The 18,294-nt window shown below is 46.7% G+C and overlaps 1 protein-coding gene across 1 annotated transcript; it reads left to right on the plus strand.

Annotated features, from left to right (window-relative positions):
* The first annotated feature begins 1,735 nt into the window (after window positions 1-1,735).
* LOC136489060 (probable indole-3-acetic acid-amido synthetase GH3.13) lies at window positions 1,736-7,549 on the plus strand. Its single transcript, XM_066485797.1, has 3 exons — window positions 1,736-2,184; window positions 2,262-3,163; window positions 6,879-7,549. Exons 1-3 carry the CDS (start codon window positions 1,736-1,738, stop codon window positions 7,547-7,549), a joined length of 2,022 nt encoding a protein of 673 aa, XP_066341894.1.
* The last annotated feature ends 10,745 nt before the right edge of the window (window positions 7,550-18,294 follow it).

The following is an 18,294-nucleotide window of genomic DNA, read 5'->3' on the forward strand; positions in this document are numbered from 1 at the left end:
AATCAACCAAAGTTATCAAATGATGTAACAGTGCAGGGAGCATGTAGTTTAACCCCATTCTGATATATATAGTTTTTTATTTTATACATGATGTAGTGGGATCTGAATGTGCTTGTGGGCATCGATGATTAGGTTCATATTTAATCCCCAGCAAAAGTGAGACAGCTAGGACTAAGAGACTAGCCATGTGTGTCATTCTACTTCTGAGCCTTGACTGGAATTAAGATGTTCCAAAAGGTCAGCTTAACATTCTAAAATGTTTTCATGACAGGAACCCACATAGCATCAACCAGAAGAGACACATTTCAGGCATTAAAATAGCCCCAGAGAATAGGTCATTGGAAGGTCAGAAATGGTACTAATCCGCTTATTTTTTTGCCTGCAAATATTTCTGTCAAAGTCAGGCTTTGTTTGTGATCAGTTCAGATTATTATTGTGTCGATCGCAACCTTAAGCAGTTCATTTGACGCCTAAACACTGATAGTGCAAGCAGGAAACAAGAAACTAAACAAAAGCATCATACAAGATTAGCAGTGCATATAATAGTTCTTGACAACATGGTCAGTACATTCCTGGTGACATGGCCATCCAACAAAAAAATTGATATTGCTGATCAAGGTAACAGTTCTACCCAGATTGGTCAAGGAATCAATTGGCTTTATTATTCTACACCTGGAAGGGCATCGAAGAAAATCTCACTTATTTCTCACTAGAATCGCAGTTGTCAGAAGGCCAGCTAAAGAAGGGCAAAGCTCTAAATTTCAGATGCATACACAGATAAACTAGAAATAAATCATGTTCCTGTGTTTGTACAGGAGAAGGGATCTGATTGATCAGTGGACCCAGCTACCTAGATTTTCTTGAAATTGAGAAGCCTCAGTTTCATTTATTTACATATTTGTTTTCAGTATATATGATAGATCTACTTTTTGTAAAGTGTGATAAACCATAAGTAATTTTTCCAACAGTTGTCCCCTAACGACTAACAGCTCAGTTCATGCAAAATTCAGAACAATTAAACTATACGTGTGTTTCATTAAAAAAAACTATCAGTGAACGAATGTATGCATGCATATCACTACCCTTAGGAGACAAGAAAAGGTGGTACCTTCCACCTTCTGTCTATATAAGTGATCCATCTTTTACTGAAATCAGGTGATTCATCTGATAAGAACTTTGGCTGTGTCTGCCAAGAAGAACACAGACAATTGCAGAAAACATAAAAGGGACACCAAAGTTGAGGAGGCAGCCATATGAAGCTTTGACCCATAATAGATGCATCTAAGCACAAGCTCCAAGACATGGCCACATGTGTAGGCCATTGACACAAATGACTTGCACACTACCCTGTGCTCTCTTCCCCATAAATTTGTTGCACTTGCACTACAGAGGAAAAAAGAAAAAGATCAAAAGAAATCACTCACAACTAGCTTCTCTGCACTGCACTGTATCCCCTCCCACTCACTCTCTCAAACAAATCACTCACAGTCACAGCATACTTCTACACTCACTCTCCCTCTAAAATATCAGACAACACCTCTCTCTCTCTCTCTCTCTCTCTCTCTCTCTCTACACACACACACACAGAGAGACGTGTGATGAGATATATATAGGACATGGAGAGCAAGAGGATTTCACCTCTGCAACAAACAGTAGCTGTACCTGCACAAGAACAAGGCATCAGTGCAGAAGCCTCGCTCTCCATGCCCTGGCGGCACAGAGAGTGCACGCATGCATGGATCTAACAATGTCAACCACGACGATGTCCACGTCCCCTGCAGTGCTCGACCTCGTCTCCTCAGTCTCATCCACCTCCACAGACTCGCCGGCACCGGCAATGCCACCGCGGCCGACTCTGCCGCCTACGATCCCGGCGTGCGACCCGCACGACGGGACAGCGAGCCTGCAGCTCATCGAGGACCTGACCACCCACGCCGGCGCCATCCAGCAGCGCGTCCTCAGAGAGATCCTCGACATGAACGCCGGCACGGACTACCTCCGCGGCTTCCTTGGCGCCTCCGACGACTCCGCCGAGGGACGTCACGCCGACGAGCTCGCGGCCACGTTCAAGGAGCGCGTGCCGGTCGTGGAGTACGAGGACGTCAAGCCGTTCATCGAGCGCATCGCCAACGGCGCCCCCTCGTCGCTCATCTCCTCCAAGACCATCACCGAGCTCCTCACAAGGTACATACTACTGTTGCACAGCGTGTTTCTAGTAAATCATCGTCGGAATTTCGGCCACTCACGGCGGTCATCGTCAGCTCCGGCACATCCGGCGGGCAGCCGAAGCTGATGCCGTCCACAGAGGAGGAGCTGGACCGCAAGACCTTCCTCTACAACCTCCTCGTCCCCGTAATGAACAAGTACGTGGAAGGTCTGGACAAAGGGCGGTGCATGTACCTGCTGTTCGTGAAGCCGGAGATCAGAACGGCGTCGGGGCTGGTGGCGCGGCCGGTGCTGACGAGCTACTACAAGAGCCGGCACTTCCGGGAGCGGCCGGACAGCCCGTACACGCGGTACACGAGCCCGAACGAGGCGATCCTGTGCCCGGACAGCGCGCAGAGCATGTACGCGCAGCTGCTGTGCGGCCTGGCCCGACGCGGCGAGGTGCTCCGCGTCGGCGCCGTCTTCGCCTCCGCCTTCCTGCGCTCCGTCAAGTTCCTCGAGGCCCACTGGCGCGCGCTCTGCGACGACATCCGCGCCGGCCGCGTCGACGCGGCGCGCGTCACCGACCCCGCCTGCCGGGACGCCGTCGCCAGGGTCGTGGCGCGGCCGGACCCGGCGCTGGCCGACGCCATCGCCGCCGAGTGCGAGGGCGAGGGGTCGTGGCGGGGCATCGTGCGCCGGCTCTGGCCGCGGACCAAGTATATCGACGTCATCGTGACGGGGTCCATGGCGCAGTACATACCGCTGCTGGAGTTCTACGGCGGCGGCCTGCCGCTGGTGTCCACCATGTACGCCTCGTCGGAGTGCTACTTCGGCATCAACCTCCGGCCGCTGGACCGGCCGGAGGACGTGGCCTATACGCTGCTGCCCAACATGTGCTACTACGAGTTCATCAAGGTGGAGAAGGACGGCGAGGAGGCTCGGGACGGGAAGGTCGTGGACCTTGTCGACGTCGAGGTCGGAGGCTACTACGAGCTCCTTGTCACCACGTTCACAGGTGAGCCACCGTACGTGCACTTTTATTTTCCATTAGCAATTTAGCATGCTGCGTGTGTATGGCTCATGGCTGGATGCATGTACGCACTCTTGGTCTCTTGCTTCCTTCGCTTCTTCGTAGCTAGTACCGTTCACAAGAAGTATGTAATTCATTCACGATGCACTGGAGTTGACTGGGGGTTGTTAGAAAATTGAACTCGTTCAAGGCCGTCCGATGGTGCCAAATCAACGGCGGAGACTGCATGAGCCAGCGTCAAACTAGGAATTTATAGTTGGAACAACAACTAAATATATATTGTATACTAAATATATCTCCACTAGTACATGCCTTGGGCAACGCAAGGAGGTTTGATTGGCTTATTAATTAGGGTGTCTCTGACGGTGCTGCTTCAGCTAGCTCATAAAAATCCATGTCAACATTTTACTTATCGGAATAAGGTGAAGATATAGAAAATAAAAGGGTCTTATATCCTCACCTATCTTGTGCAGAATAGAGGCTGTTTGTGGGCTTGCTCATGAAGCAAGGGAGAAGGAAAAGAACAAGATGTAGAATAAAAAAATTATTTACACGTGGGGTTCATGTAATGAAGTAACAGTAACATGAAGCTAGCTGTTGTCTCGTAGTGTTGAGGATACTCTCAGGCAAGTTTCTGGTTTTATGCATGCTAGATAGACACAGTTCTACGTGCAAAGTCATTTAAAAAACATACTTTTATTGCTTAAGTTTTTTAAAAACGATGCACATCTACTGTGTATCCATATATGTTTGTTTTTTTTTTTGGTTAAAAGTTGGGATTCAAATTCAATCTAGGAAAGTTAGTGCAAAGTGAAAAAAATAAGAGTATATGTACACTAGAAGACGAAACTTGTAGGGATTTGTCTTTTAGTTGACATATGCCTGAATTTGTAATTTTTGTGTGAGTTTTTATAAAATGATTTTGAATCTTAACTTTTTCAACAAACCACATATAGATACAATATGAATGTGCATCGTTTCAAAATTTTGCAAGTGACAGAAGTATATATTTTTATATTTTTTAAAATAAGTCTCCATGTTTCCACGTATATATGGGTTTGCACTACACATTTTGCCATGGACGGGGGAGGGTGGGTTTAGGCACCCCATACTCTTAATTCAAAAAATATGGCAATCTATCTTACCACAATGCAGCCCCAAAACAAACTGCTTTGCCAAACGAAGGCCTTGCCCCCATTTGAAGTGTGTAAGAAACACTGGAGTGTTTTTAACCAATCGCTTTCTTGAAATGACTTGGTGCTTGTTTATATAACTGAATTTGGGGCTACGTACTCTATTTTTGGCTGAAAATGAAATTAATGTGCATCAATGCATGTTGAAGAATTTCTTGGATGTGATACCATGGTGGTTATCTGTATGTCAAAGATACGTAGTGTTGTAGGAGTCTTGGTTGAAAAGATGAGTGCCTTTTGTTTTCTATCAGTTGTTTATTATTTGGCTTTTGCGGTCTACTCGCTGTGTTGCTCTACTGGTGGACAGAAGTGAGTCTTGCTTCCCTCAGCCACAGTGTACTAACTGGCTGCATATTTAAAATACATCTCAATTATGTTTCTTTACTCTCGTATTTTCATAATTAAGCAATAAGTCAATGATAATGCATGAGTGCAAAAGGCAAAGCTTTCGTATCAATTTAAGCGGTGTATGCATTCATGATTATCTTACCACAAAATATCCATTTTTTTAGAAGCAAGGAAATAAATCAATCATATATATTTTAAATTTACCAAATGTGTTTCTTGTGCATTAGAAAAGATAATTTATGTATGGGTGGTTATTGTTTGGGATCTCCCAGTTGGCCAATGGGGTGTCAATTTCTTGACGCCCAGTCTCCCACTAGCTTTATGTAATTGACAGTGTACAATCACGTTCACCAAACTATCATTGACAGTACACTAACCCTAAAGGTAAAATAACTTTGCCTCCTAGCTAGCTTTCGTGTTTGCATGGGCAGTACACCCACTTTCACCAGACAAGGAGATATTGATAGACTCATTTTAGTAGGCAGTTGATAAGAAAGGTCAGGGCACACCTGTCCACTTCATGCTGGGGGGGGGGGGGGGGGGGGGGGGGGGGGGGGGTAAATTAACGGTTCCTTTTCCTCCAAATCAGTAAATAGTATTTTATTTATTCCTCCAAGCACCAATGAGATATTTGTTTACTATTGCCTCTTATGGAAAATCTTAAAAAAATACATTTTTACTGCTATTTTTTTTAAAAGAAATTAACTATGCATCTAGAGATGTTGATGTAAATGCTAGTCTCTTCTGAACATGATGGAATAAAGAACAAGAATACAATTCACCTCCTGTAGCAGTAGTAATATGCTACTAAAAACAAAAGGCTAATAATTAATGTACATGCCACAAGAACTATAGAAGCAGATATGATGTGATATGTAAAAGAATGATATCCAGCCAATGCGGCCTCCATCTCAACCCCCCCACAACCTTTAATTTTGAGCTTCATACAGTCTTGCATTTCCATGAATAAAATGAACTTTCCTCATCATTTGATGGTTGATACCTTAAACTATGCTCCTGAAGAGAAAGTGATCAATGCAAAGAATCAACATATATAGCCACTGCATGTGGAAATGCTCTACGGAAGTGTGCTAGTGGGGGCACATATAGTCAAAGTACCATTATTGCATTTGTAGCATGCATGGCTAGAGACGTGCCCCCCCAACCATTGGAGTCATCTTAAAATTTTCTTTTAACAAACAACTTGCGTTGGTAATATAAAAAGGAACATTATCTATTCCTTTATCCAGGGGTGGTGCCAGGATTTAAAGATTACAGAGCCGTTCAAACCGATAACAATCATGCGTAACAAATATATGCACGACAAGTCGGCAAGAATATACATAACAACCAAATGAATGTTTGTGTTACAATACAAAACAAAGCTGAAAAACTAACGCAAAAGAAAACAGAATATTATAGAAAAAATGGAACAAAATTAATTAGCCCTAGGTCTCTAACATTTATCCGACCAATCTAATTCTTAGGCTAAAATATCACTGTCATAATAGGGACGAAAGAGATAATGAAGATAACATGAAGACTAATCCTAAATAATATAGATGCCATTGGCGATCCATTCAGAGGGAGCAAACAAGCAAAACACCAATTACAATGTGTACTGTGGTGAAGAACTAGAAAAAGAACAAAAGAGATGGAGAAAATAATAGGAAGACTATTTTTAGTTATATAAGATGCTATTACAAATTAATATAAAGAGAGGACAGTAAATCAAACAGAAATAACATTATTTAACTAGATAATTGAACTATTAATAAGTAGCTAATTAAAGGGTGCACTGTGAGAGAGATAGGAATGTGTGGGTCAAGGGTGCCAGGCCCACCTCAGCCCCCTTCCTTCGCCACTGCCTTTATTATTATAGATTACAAACACTTTATAGTTTGAGTTAATTTTGGTTAGTTTCCTTCAAATAATACTTCTTTGGGTCATACAAAATGTTTGGGCAACATTTGGTCCAAATCCAACTATCAATAATTTTAGATAAAAAAATAGTTTTGAAATATGAAAATTAAATATAGTTCATCTTGTTTTTTTTTTCCTTCAAAATATCATATGTGGGATTTATAATAAATTCATCTATGAATATCAGGGAAAGATACTAATTTTAGAAGTGAATTTGGACGTGGTGGTGCATGCAGGTCTGTACCGGTACCGCGTGGGCGACATCCTGCAGGTGTCAGGCTTCCACAACGCGGCGCCACAGTTCCGGTTCGTGCACCGCCGCAACGTGGTTCTCAGCGTGGACACCGACAAGACCTCCGAGGACGACCTCCTCCGCGCCGTCACGGCCGCCAAGCGCCTCCTGGCGCCGCTGGGCGGCGCCACCATCCTCTCCGAGTACACCGCCTACGCCGACACGGCCTCCATCCCGGGCCACTACGTGCTCTTCTGGGAGCTCACGCCGCCGCCCGCCGACAGCGACGAAGCCGTGGTCCACCGCGTCATGGAGGCATGCTGCGCCGAGGTGGAGGCCGGCCTTGACGCCGTGTACCGGCGGTGCCGGAGCCGCGACCGGTCCGTGGGACCGCTGGAGATCCGCGTGGTGTCCCCCGGCGCCTTCGACGCGCTCATGGACCTCTGCGTCTCCCACGGGTCGTCGGTGAACCAGTACAAGACGCCCCGCTGCATCAAGCACCCCGACGCCATCGCCGTACTGGAGGCGCGCGTCGTCGGCAGGTTCTTCAGCGACACTGTGCCGCACTGGGAGCCCTTCAACGTCGTCGACGCCACCCCCGCCTCCGCCGCCCCCACGGACGCGGACGCCGGCCACGGCGCCGCCACCGCGAGCCTGAGCGAAGGCGCGCCCTAAGCATTAAGCACCAGGGTGCGGTACGCACAAATTAAACAGCTTATAATATAAGATAATCACGTAGATATATAACTGTCGATGTGCATGTCTAGTGTGATGTTCAGTTCACAGGAGGGGTGAATCGTGACGCGTGCGTACGTGTTTGATGTTACTGTAGTGTATGTTGTTTGAGATTGATCATTTGTTTATGTCATCAACTGGTCATTGACTCATTGGCGTTAATTGTCATCGATTGCTAGCAATTCTTCAACATATAAATCTGCTGGCCTGCCCCTCTTTTTAATACTTGTGTTGCTTATACATACTCTTCCAGTTTGAAAATGTAATATGAAGAGTCATGGTTTCATCAAAAGGAAAACGGAAACGCTTTGGCGTGGACGTCCGTCCCGTCTGGACGTGGCTTCCCACTCAGCCTCACGCCGTTGTGGCTTCACCGTGTCGTGCCGCCATCCGCCCGCCCTACTCCACCTGGCCGCCGCAGCCATCCCCCGCTGCGCGCCCCCATTCTACGCCCCGTCCCTCGCCACGCTGCACCGCATCCCACGCTGCGGCCACAATGTTCACCGCACCACCACCACCCTGGCGGCACTAGTAGGAGGTCGTCGCCGGTCCAGACATTGTCTTCCGTGCCCAGCCGAAGACACCGCGGCAGGAAGGACAGGCCTGCGCCTACGCCTGGGTATATGTTGGGCCGTTGTTTTCGCCGTCTCCCATGACTCGAGCTTGCTAGCTACTCATCAGGTAGGCCGTGGCCGCTGGCAACACCGTGTTTCAAGTGTTCCAGACGTTTCAGACTTATGTTTCAAGTGTTTCATTTCGATATTGCAAAAGTAGATCTGGGATGTTACGTATGTTGTAATGGCTATATACGTATGTTGCAAGTCTATGTTTCAAGTGTTTCTGGTGTTTTAGATGTCGTATGTTTCGAGTGTTTAATCTGAAAGTTGCACATGTTGTTATGGCTATACACGCATGTTTCAAGCGTATGTTCCAACTGTTTCAAGCTTTTAAACGTATGTTGCAAGTGTTTCATCAAGATGTTATAAATGTAGATTTGGATGTTGCTATGGTTATACACGTATGTTTCAAGCACATGTTTCAAGTGTTCTATCTATTTTTTAGACGTATGTTGCAAGTGTTTTGTCTGAACGTTGCAAAAATAGATATGATGTTGCACATGTTTTAGCTGAAAGGTAGGTTGCCACGAAGAACATCAGATCCTCTGAGAAGTGAGAAGGCTTCCGCCTCAGCTCTGGCCTGCACGTACTTCCTCCATGGTTGTGGCCGCACGCACCGGCGTGAGCGGCCTCCAGCCTGCCACACAGCGGAGCGGTTGCCGGAGAGTGCGCGGAGCTACGGTCGGCAGCCAGCCGAACGCAATGCCAGGGGATGGAGGCAGGGACGCGCGGCCCCCGCGTGCATGCAGACGCGGAGGTTCCCAGACGCGAGCGTCGGAGGAAATGGAGCAGCAGGCGCTGGCGTCAGGACACGGGCCATCTATCCAGACATTCGGACGCTAGCCACGTCCGAAGGAAAAGCTATAACATGTGGTCCATTGTTTTAATTAACTTGCTTCAACACTCAAGTCTTGTGTCAAAAAAAAAAAAGAAGACTCACGGCAAGCTGGAAGATATACATATAACCCATTAACCGTCGGAACCTCCCAACGCTAGTCTAGTCCGGCCCGTAACAGCGTGGGTTGGGCCGTCTCTGCCGGTTAGGCCTGTAATAACAAACTAACAATATTACAACTTGTATGTACCGTCTTGTTAGAAAGCCATAGCTTTATTTGGGCCTGTCATACGTACAGTCTGCTGCCGGCCTAAGGATCTTGGGGACCTCGTGGTGCCAGACTTGAAGCTGGCCGGAATCACACTGCACTGCAAACAGGCTTTGACCTCAGCAGAGAGCTGACCGACGGCGACCGAGCATGGGCAGAGCTACCGATCAAAGCATCCACACGTTCTTCCGTGCCTCCACCTTCACCATATATAGTTGGCGACGGAAGAACAACCAAGTTCTAGACCGACAGGTGGATTCAGGGCCGATTCCATCTAGGAATCCGCAGCAGCTAGCCCTGTTTGCAGCCCTGCCTCGCCGCTTCGTTCTCTCGGAGGAAGACTGGCCTGTGGCGGAGGTCCTCCCAAATGGCGGTTGGATCCGGCGAATGACTGGCCGAATTCCATTGCCGTCATGATTATTCATGCATGCAATTAACACAATCACCTCGGCGGTGAATCCCGGCCCGAGTCCTACTAGGACCCCATGTGACATAGCGTCACTGTTAATAATCAGCATTAACAAAGATGGTCAAAAGTGTTCAGCTCTGAAAATAATTTTAGAAATTTTAAAAAACGCCCGGCAAGCCCACCGGGCTCACTGAGGCCCATGACCCAATCCTAGACCAAACCGCACATGCCTGCCTCCGCCACCATGGCCTTCCATCCCTTAGCGCTGGTGCCGCCCGAGCGCCGTTGTGGCTGTTGAGCCCGCCAAGGCCGCCGTGGAACCTGTTGAGCCCGCCATGCCCGTCGTGGTCGCAGATCTTGTCGTGGAACTCGTCGTGGCCGTAAATCTTGTTGTGGAACCCACCTTTGACGTAGGTCTCGCCGTGGAACCTGCCTTGTCCTCAAATCTTGTCGTTGAACCCGCCATGGCTGCCAAGCTCACCATAGAACCTGCTAGCCGCGTATCTATGAGAGGGAGAGAGGGTGAGGGAGATCGAGATTTGAGAGAGGAGAGGAGAGAGGATGATGGGCTTGCCTCGGTGATGTGGACGTCGTCGGCCTATGAGCCATTCCATCGCCGTCACACCGCGAACGAGAGCTGTTGCTGCCGCGTCCATGGCATGCCTCCTCCTCTTCATCCCTTGCGTGTCACGTCAGATCCACCATCGCCAAGAGAGACGGGATGTGCCGCTGCAGCTCGGGAGGTTTGGGCCTTGTGATGGCGGTTGCATCGATGAAGGGGGCGGCAATGGGGAGACAAAGGAGGCGGAGAGGGCCATGATGGACGGGCTCTCATGCGCGTCGCCGGCCATTTCATTGCTTCCGTTGGAGAGAGAGAGAGAGAGAGAGAGAGAGAGAGAGAGAGAGAGAGAGAGAGAGGGGGGGGGGGGGGAGTGGAAGAGGGCAGTTGTGCATCTAGAGGCTAAGTGCTGGATGCGGTTGTAGTGTGGGGAAGGGTGGATCATATATTTAGGGTTTTGTAATGGGCTAGACTTCTTTTATAGAGACGGGCTGCCTAAGGGTCCGCTTACTAAAAGTGGTTCTCATTTTCAAAGGTGGACCTTTTATAAGGACCACCTCTGTTAATTGATTTATGATGATGGTGTTTTTTTGGTGTCTCCGAGAATGGTCTATCCACCTTCGAAAATCGCTGCATATTTTAGGAGACACGTGGATTTTGTGCCAACCTCTGTTAATCCTGGGGCTTGTCTCCCAAAATCATTTTAGTAGTAGTGCGGGTAGCTTGGCGAGGAACTCGGCAACCTCAGCCTCGTCAGTGGAGGAAGGGGCACGCTTGGACCTCCAACATTTGTGGTAGGAGAAAGAGGTGTGGATGCCGCGGTCTCGAAGAGGCAGAGCTAGGCATGCCGCGCAAGCGCGCCTGGTGCGGGTGCAGAGGCTCGGTGCGGTGGGGCTGTTGGATAAGGTGGTGGGTGAGAGCCGCTGTGTAGGAGGGCTAGAATAGTGGTGTCGAGATGGGGGGTATGAAGGTCATGGGGTTGAATGCGGCCGTGTGGCGGCGGCTGTGGGGAACGATCTTGGCTAGGGAATGGTGGTGTGGGCGTGCGGAGCGTGTGCGATGCGGGTGTAGCGGTATGGTTGCATCCTCACCGTGTGCCACGGGCGACTGAGGTAGACAGGTTTAGGGTTTGAGCTTTGAAAAATCTCCAATGTCCTCGGCCTTAGAGGGATGGTCAAGGGCAGCGTGGCTGGCCTGACGACGATGGTGGAGGTTCGTGCACAGTGACAGCGCCACCATCAATTAGGTAGTGGAGGTTGGTGAAGGGAGGGGCTATGGCGGCGATGGCAGGAGGTGGACAGTGAGGTTATCGGTGGCCTGAGATGGGGGAGGGGTGGAGGATATAAGGACGCTTTTGAAATTGCTCTTAAATTTCAATGTGCCCTCTACCAGCTTCCGCCTCATGTTCTTCTTCTTCTCAAAGCTCTGTCATAGTCACAACTGTTTTCTATCCTTCCTCCTACTCCACACTACCTACTGGTAAACATGATAGCTATCCCCTTGGTACGGAAGACACACATGGCGCACCCACCTCAGCACATTGCATGTACGTGCGCACCCCGGCGACAGTTCCAAAACCAACTGCACGCTGCCATTGAGATTGAGATGTGAAATTAAGGCTGGAACGAGGCAGCGATCGAGATGATGACCATGCACCAAGATAGGCTAGCTGACCAACGAGGTCGGAGAAAGGTCCCCATCGCTCGCTCGATCTCAAGTAGCCCTGGTCTCTCTAGATCCATCGCAGCATCCGTACCGCCAAGTACTCCATAGTTAATTTAAGCGACGACTCACGCCATGCCATACGCGTAGAGCCGTGTGCAAACAAATCTCTTCCAGCCTAGGCCATTACATCAATATATTAGACCACCATTAAACCTACTGATTAGACCACCATCAAACAGTTATAGCTCATTTTCAACCCCTGGATCGATCTCAAGTACATCAGAAAACCAAATCACCCAAAAGACAAGAGAAGAGGGTTTGGGAGAGGTAAAACTGATTCAAAACACGAACTCCACAAGAACTCAGATCTTAGCCACAATTTTAGAGGTCAAATTGCTTTATTTCAAGCACCAACAAGATCTGGTCTTATAGAGGAATGATTTACACAGCAGAGGAATGATTCTTTCATTGTGGATCTCAACAGCTGGAAAAGTAAACTAGAGACTGGGAAAACCTAAGCCCAGAAATGAAAACAAATGAAGAGATGGCTGGTTGGGATGGCCTTCTATCTTATTTATAGAGCTATTACACATTCCCAATACTCCCTTAGATATTTAGGATGAACCACTTAACCCTAGGGACATAATGGTCAATCTTGAGATATATGCATCCGATGGCCACGAGCTCTTCACGACTTTGCTTCGCCTCGATGGAAGCTTCATGATGACACCACAAGCAGCCTCCAGTTCCTGCTAGAACTCCAACCGAGTTTCGAGGCCCAAACCTAAAAATCGTTCACCAGTGGTTTTGAGTCCCAAACCACCAAATCGCCTAGAGAAGTGTATCCGTTATGCCTCCTCCATGATGTTGACATGTATCACTATTGTCCTTGACTGTCCGATCACCAAGTCCTCCAGTGCCTCCGCTTGTCTTGGTCAACCATCGTCTTGACTTGGTCAACATGGTCTACTCTGCATGTCCTCTTACTTGTTGATGTCCTAAGTGTCAGCCACCACGGTCAATCCTCGAGCCATCTTGGTCCCTCAGTCCAAGCCCTACACCCATCCTTCATCACTCCCTATCCATCGACATGGCCCATCTCTCTACTTGACCTTCACCATGCCCATCAACTGTCTCCGTGCTCCACACATGCACACTAACACAACCAAGAGACATGTTGCACACACACTCACACAATGGTTAGTCTTCAAACTCAACTAAAGCTGATAATCTTCGACAATCACTCATCACAAACTCGGCACACAAGGGGCACATATCAACCTTGTGTTCGCAAGTAAACATGAGACCATGCTCCTAGATGTTGGCGACACTCCGTCCTCAACCTTGCTCTACTGAACAAGCATGGGCTTCAAGAAGTCTGTTTACGTAATATTTAACAATTCTTCTCAATTCAATTCCACTAGGTTGAAGGATCTTTGTTCTTCAAGATCACCTAGCGAAGTAAGTATCCAAAAATGGTTGTTGGTAAGTTTACTATGGTTGGAAAGATTTTTACTCCAACTTGCTTAGACTTTGAGATAACTATTTTTGTAGCATTGCTAGAAAACGGTAGTTGTAGACCAATGAAACTTCACTGTATCAAAGAAGCTAGGAAAATCAACCTTGAAATTCTCAAACTTAATGGCGTTGAACTTGGGAATATATCATCCAATTTTTATCACTTGGGGAATATGATAAGAAATGGGCCTCAACAAAGGTAGGATAGAGGTGTAAGGATGAGTTAGGGTCCACAAAAATGAAGTGAAAACCCAGTTAAGTTCCCCAGTAGAGGATCATCTTGCACATTGCTCCAAGTATACTTTCTCCCTTAAAACGAACATATACTAAAACCAAATCCTGAATTAAATCATTGAATAACATCATGTCACTTGCACTCCCACCAAGCTTGTTACAGTCAATAAGCGACCAAAAGAAATTAAACTATATAAGAACAATCCAATTATTAAAAGAAAACAAATAAAATTGTATAACCATGTATCAAAATCTACCTTTTCACTTGGGGAAGAAGGGTCATATACATTGGTAACTCTCCATTTAATACATCTTGCTTTATCTAAGGTGATGAGGAATGCCACATGGCATTCCTAGCCAATGGTGGGTCACTAAGGTTTTGGCAAGCGACAAACATCATTGTAGTAAACCTTAGAAATGAGGTGCAACAAGGATGGGAATGGACCAAATGGGAGCAACAAGTTGTTGGCTAATCATAGGAAAATATTAGGGTTAAGTGGACAAATTCTATGTATAATGCTTATTCAAAGGGTGATCATGTGACACATGGTGCCCCACATCAGCATGTGGATAGTTTGGCCTAAAAGAAACAGTTAGAGGACTTGAGTGGCAAGTTTAATGCTTTAAGGACTAAGTGAGCCTTAGAGAAAAGTTGGACGGTGAAGGGAGGGGTTGTGGTGGCGTCGATAGGGGGTGGACGGTGAGGTTGCCGGCAGTCTGGGAAGGCCAGTGGGGAAATGGGCAGTTGGGGATGATGAATGGAGGATATAAGATGCTTTTTGAAGTTTCTCTTGAATTCCAAAGTGGCCTCTACTCTTCCACCTCCTGTTCTTCTTCTCAAAGCTCTGTCCCTACTGCTTCCCTACTACTCCACACTACCCGCTGGTAAGTGGTACTCCCTCTGTCAGATATATGGGCTAGGGGTACCCGCAACGCCTGTATATGTGACCATCACTAGGCTATCGTCCCAGCAACCATCAAGGAGGAGGCCCGCAAGGGTAGACGCGATCGACCAAGGTGGAGATCAAGGCAAACCAAGGCGGATGTATCTGGATGATAGCTAGGGTCAATCTGTTAAGCCTATAGTGTAATAAAAAGGAACACAATCTGTTAGCCCAATCGCCCTCTCTATAACCCTACCTCTCCTACCTATATAAAGGAGGGTAGGGACCTCGGGCTCGGGATCCATCTTCCACCAATCCAATCCACCTTGTAGCTAGGAGCAACATCCCCTGTAATTGAGCATACGAATACAAGAGCAACCGCACCACTAGAGTAGGGTTTAGCGCGCACCACGCCCCGAACCAGTATAAATCTCTATGTCCCGTGTGCTACCATCCAATTCCGTCTACGCGATCACGTTGCTGGATATTGCCGAAGCAAAATAATCCGATAGTTGGCGCGCCAGGTAGGGCCCTTTCACGTTTAGATTTATTTTTTGTGTTTTGGATGGCTATTGTTCGCAGGTCGAGTAAGAGCGCGATCAGGAGGAGGTCAGAGAAGGATGGACACGATGACGCCACCTCTGCGCGATCAAGGGAGCAAAGACGTAGCAACCTCAAGATTCATGCACGGGCTTTGACACCACCATCGCTCGATCAACTCTACATCACCAAGCTCGAGGATGTGATCGAGGCAGGACCGCTTCAAATAGACCGCCACGTAAGTCGCTACATGGAGCCTACTTTCTCTCAATTTTGTCAGGAGTACCTCCTCGACACTACACGCAAAATGTGGTGGGAATCAAGCCACCCAGATGATGCACAACAACCGCCATCACAAGATGTTGCTTTGCCTAGATTCTTTGACAGGCTCAAGAGCATCGCTATGGCACACGCCTGGGAACTCTTCCCAACTCTCGCGATAAACCCTAACAGGGCCGGGGCACCCTAGATAATGAAGAGATATCGTGGGCCTGACTGGCTGAGCATCAAGTGAGGTAAAAAACAGGACTATCGGGCGAATCTTGGCTACGCCATGAACCTCTTGTGTCAGAATCACGGGTACCCGGTGACTCATTATTGGTATTTGTTAATGCAGAGAGATAAATCCGCAAGTGCATGGATACCGTTGCAACTTTCACCCGGTAGTATTCTAGGGTATCGTATTTATCCTAAGGGAAGCAATGGTTAAAGAAGTTAATAGTTAACCATCATGTATCTACTAACTAGTATACCGACTAGGCTAATGTGGGGATAAGTGATAAAAGATAGGAGTGATTGATAAATGACACACACAGGAGAACACCATGATAAGATACAATAGTAGACAAGTTATGTTGGGTGGACAACGGGTGAGTTCAAGGTCCTACATACTTCTCTATTACTAACGGTTCCATTCTAGAGCAGACCAGATGGATAACTGTCGCAGAACCGACCAATTTATAAGAGTACAAGTACAATGGCAGCCCGCAAGAGGTCGCACTGTCATACTTGAACCCATATAAACCCGGTAGTCCGTCGAGTACCACGATGGGTCTCGATAAACGATTTACAACAACCAAGATCGTACAGGATTCAACATACATGCCACATATTACATAAAGTTCACAGATACATTTCATCATCAGAGTATGAATAAAAGTTATTACAAACCGAGTTTGATAGATAAAGCGGAAGCAATTAAGTTCAAAAATAAAGTTTCCAACATAGTTTGATACAGTGCCAAGTAGGATCACGGTCCGCAAAAGCAAAGATAGGAATTAATAAAGAAGCCTGCCCAAGGCTTACTCCTCATCCACAGCGGGATAGAAGCAACTCTTGCAATAACCATGATACACAGTGCCATCTGCAACAATGGGAAAATAAACCCTGAGTACGAGAAGATACTCAGCTAGACTTACCTGTCATGAACCAGAAATAAAATGACTCCAAGGATTATGCAAGGCTGTATAAGTGGACGTAACTTGACAACATTTTGCGTAAAAGGCAATTGACTCATTGTAAAGTTACAATTTCTTTATCAAGTTAATTATAACTATCCATTTCTAGATTAGCAACTATCCTGTGCCAGACATGTGGTATAACATTTAGAAGCATACAATAGTAACCATAGCAGGTATTGTAATTCCATATTCATCCGAACCATCATGTTTCATAACACAGTTACTACGATGTTGGAGCTAGTCAAGTTTCTCACTATCCGGGAGAGACGGCGATTCGAATCGATTTCAACCAGCTGGGAATTTATTCCTAACACAAACCTAGGTCTACCAGCCACGATAGCCTTAGGTCACCTTTGGTACAACTCAGGTACACATTTCGCGAGTCCGTATCGCGCTGCACAATCTAGAACACCAGATGCTAGGATGCTTAGGCCAAGCCTGCCCTTGGGCTTAGTCTGATCGTTCCCCGGAAGGAGCGCACAACAGAACGGGTCCCAGCCTGAGTTGAATTACTCGGCTTCGCGGTCGGAATGAGTTATCCGGCCAGCTAAGTGAGAGGCATGCGTTCAATCTTGTCAGAAGTTCCAACAACGGTATGGTCCTTGATCGACACAGACAGGGATAGATCCACACCCAAGACCTCCATGCCTTGTTGCTTCTCTATCGATATCCCGCTCGGTCTTGATTTACTTTTACCTCATGGTTTTGTTCCACGATAGCAAATATAGCCAACCGTGCTCCGGTATCCACCTTTATCTCGTAGGTGATAGGTCATCACCCGACTTCTACCGGTCTAAGCATGGCTAAGCATATATTCGATCCTGGACCTATACCGGTTAAAGGTGTAATATCTGGACAAGGAATGTACATGCATCAAGTGGTTCCATTCAACTCTTTTAACCTAATGCATCAATCATAAGTACTTAAGTAACAGTTGTAAATTACTAGGAGACTTAGAATGCTCCGGGGCTTGCCTCGCAGAAAGGAAGTAGGGCGGTGGTCAGGACACTCCGGAAGCTCTTCAGGGTTCTGCTCCATGCCTTCGGGAGCTGCGGCTTGCGGATTCTCCTGCGGGTCCCCTTCCCCTGCTTCTTCGAATTCCAGCAACGTTATCTCTTCCTCCGATCCTAGATGCATGAATATGGCATAAGTATTACGAATGCATATAAGTTAACAAGTGCATCAGGTTTATTGAGTAGGTGCATATCTCTTCTCGATTATTTAATCATCTACTTCCACAATGCATAGACTATGCCACAAAACAGTAGCTACTTGTTTCACTCATAACTGGAGTTCTACTAATCCAAATACAGTGATCCTGGACTTTCTGGAAAGCTTATCAAATTCTCTACAACTTTGTTATTAACCATTTTTACAGTGCACATAATTTTCAACATGCAACTCATCAAACTACAGAATCTATCCGGAACCCTTTTAATTTTTCATTTTAAAGCAACGATACTACTACTTCATGTAATCACTCAAAATTTGAAAACATAAAGCTTACCAATAGTTTAAGCATGTCAAATACATTCAAGACAATAAAATGGTGAAGCCCAAACTATTTATTTAAATGCCTTTATTATTTTACTTAGATTTTTAGGTTAAATAATAAACATATAACAGATGTACTTAATAAATTCTTTAAAATTTACAGTGCCTTACTAATGATATCAAAGGACTACTATAAAAATTT

Source organism: Miscanthus floridulus, chromosome 10, assembly GCF_019320115.1.
Source record: "Miscanthus floridulus cultivar M001 chromosome 10, ASM1932011v1, whole genome shotgun sequence".
NCBI classification, from domain to species: Eukaryota; Viridiplantae; Streptophyta; class Magnoliopsida; order Poales; family Poaceae; genus Miscanthus; species Miscanthus floridulus.

Coding starts and splice junctions, on each gene's coding strand:
- LOC136489060 (XM_066485797.1), top strand. CDS start 1,736: ATGGATCTAACAATGTCAACCACGACGATGTCCACGTCCCCTGCAGTG. Junction 2,185..2,261: donor ATCACCGAGCTCCTCACAAG/GTACATACTACT, acceptor GGTCATCGTCAG/CTCCGGCACATCCGGCGGGC. Junction 3,164..6,878: donor CCTTGTCACCACGTTCACAG/GTGAGCCACCGT, acceptor TGGTGCATGCAG/GTCTGTACCGGTACCGCGTG.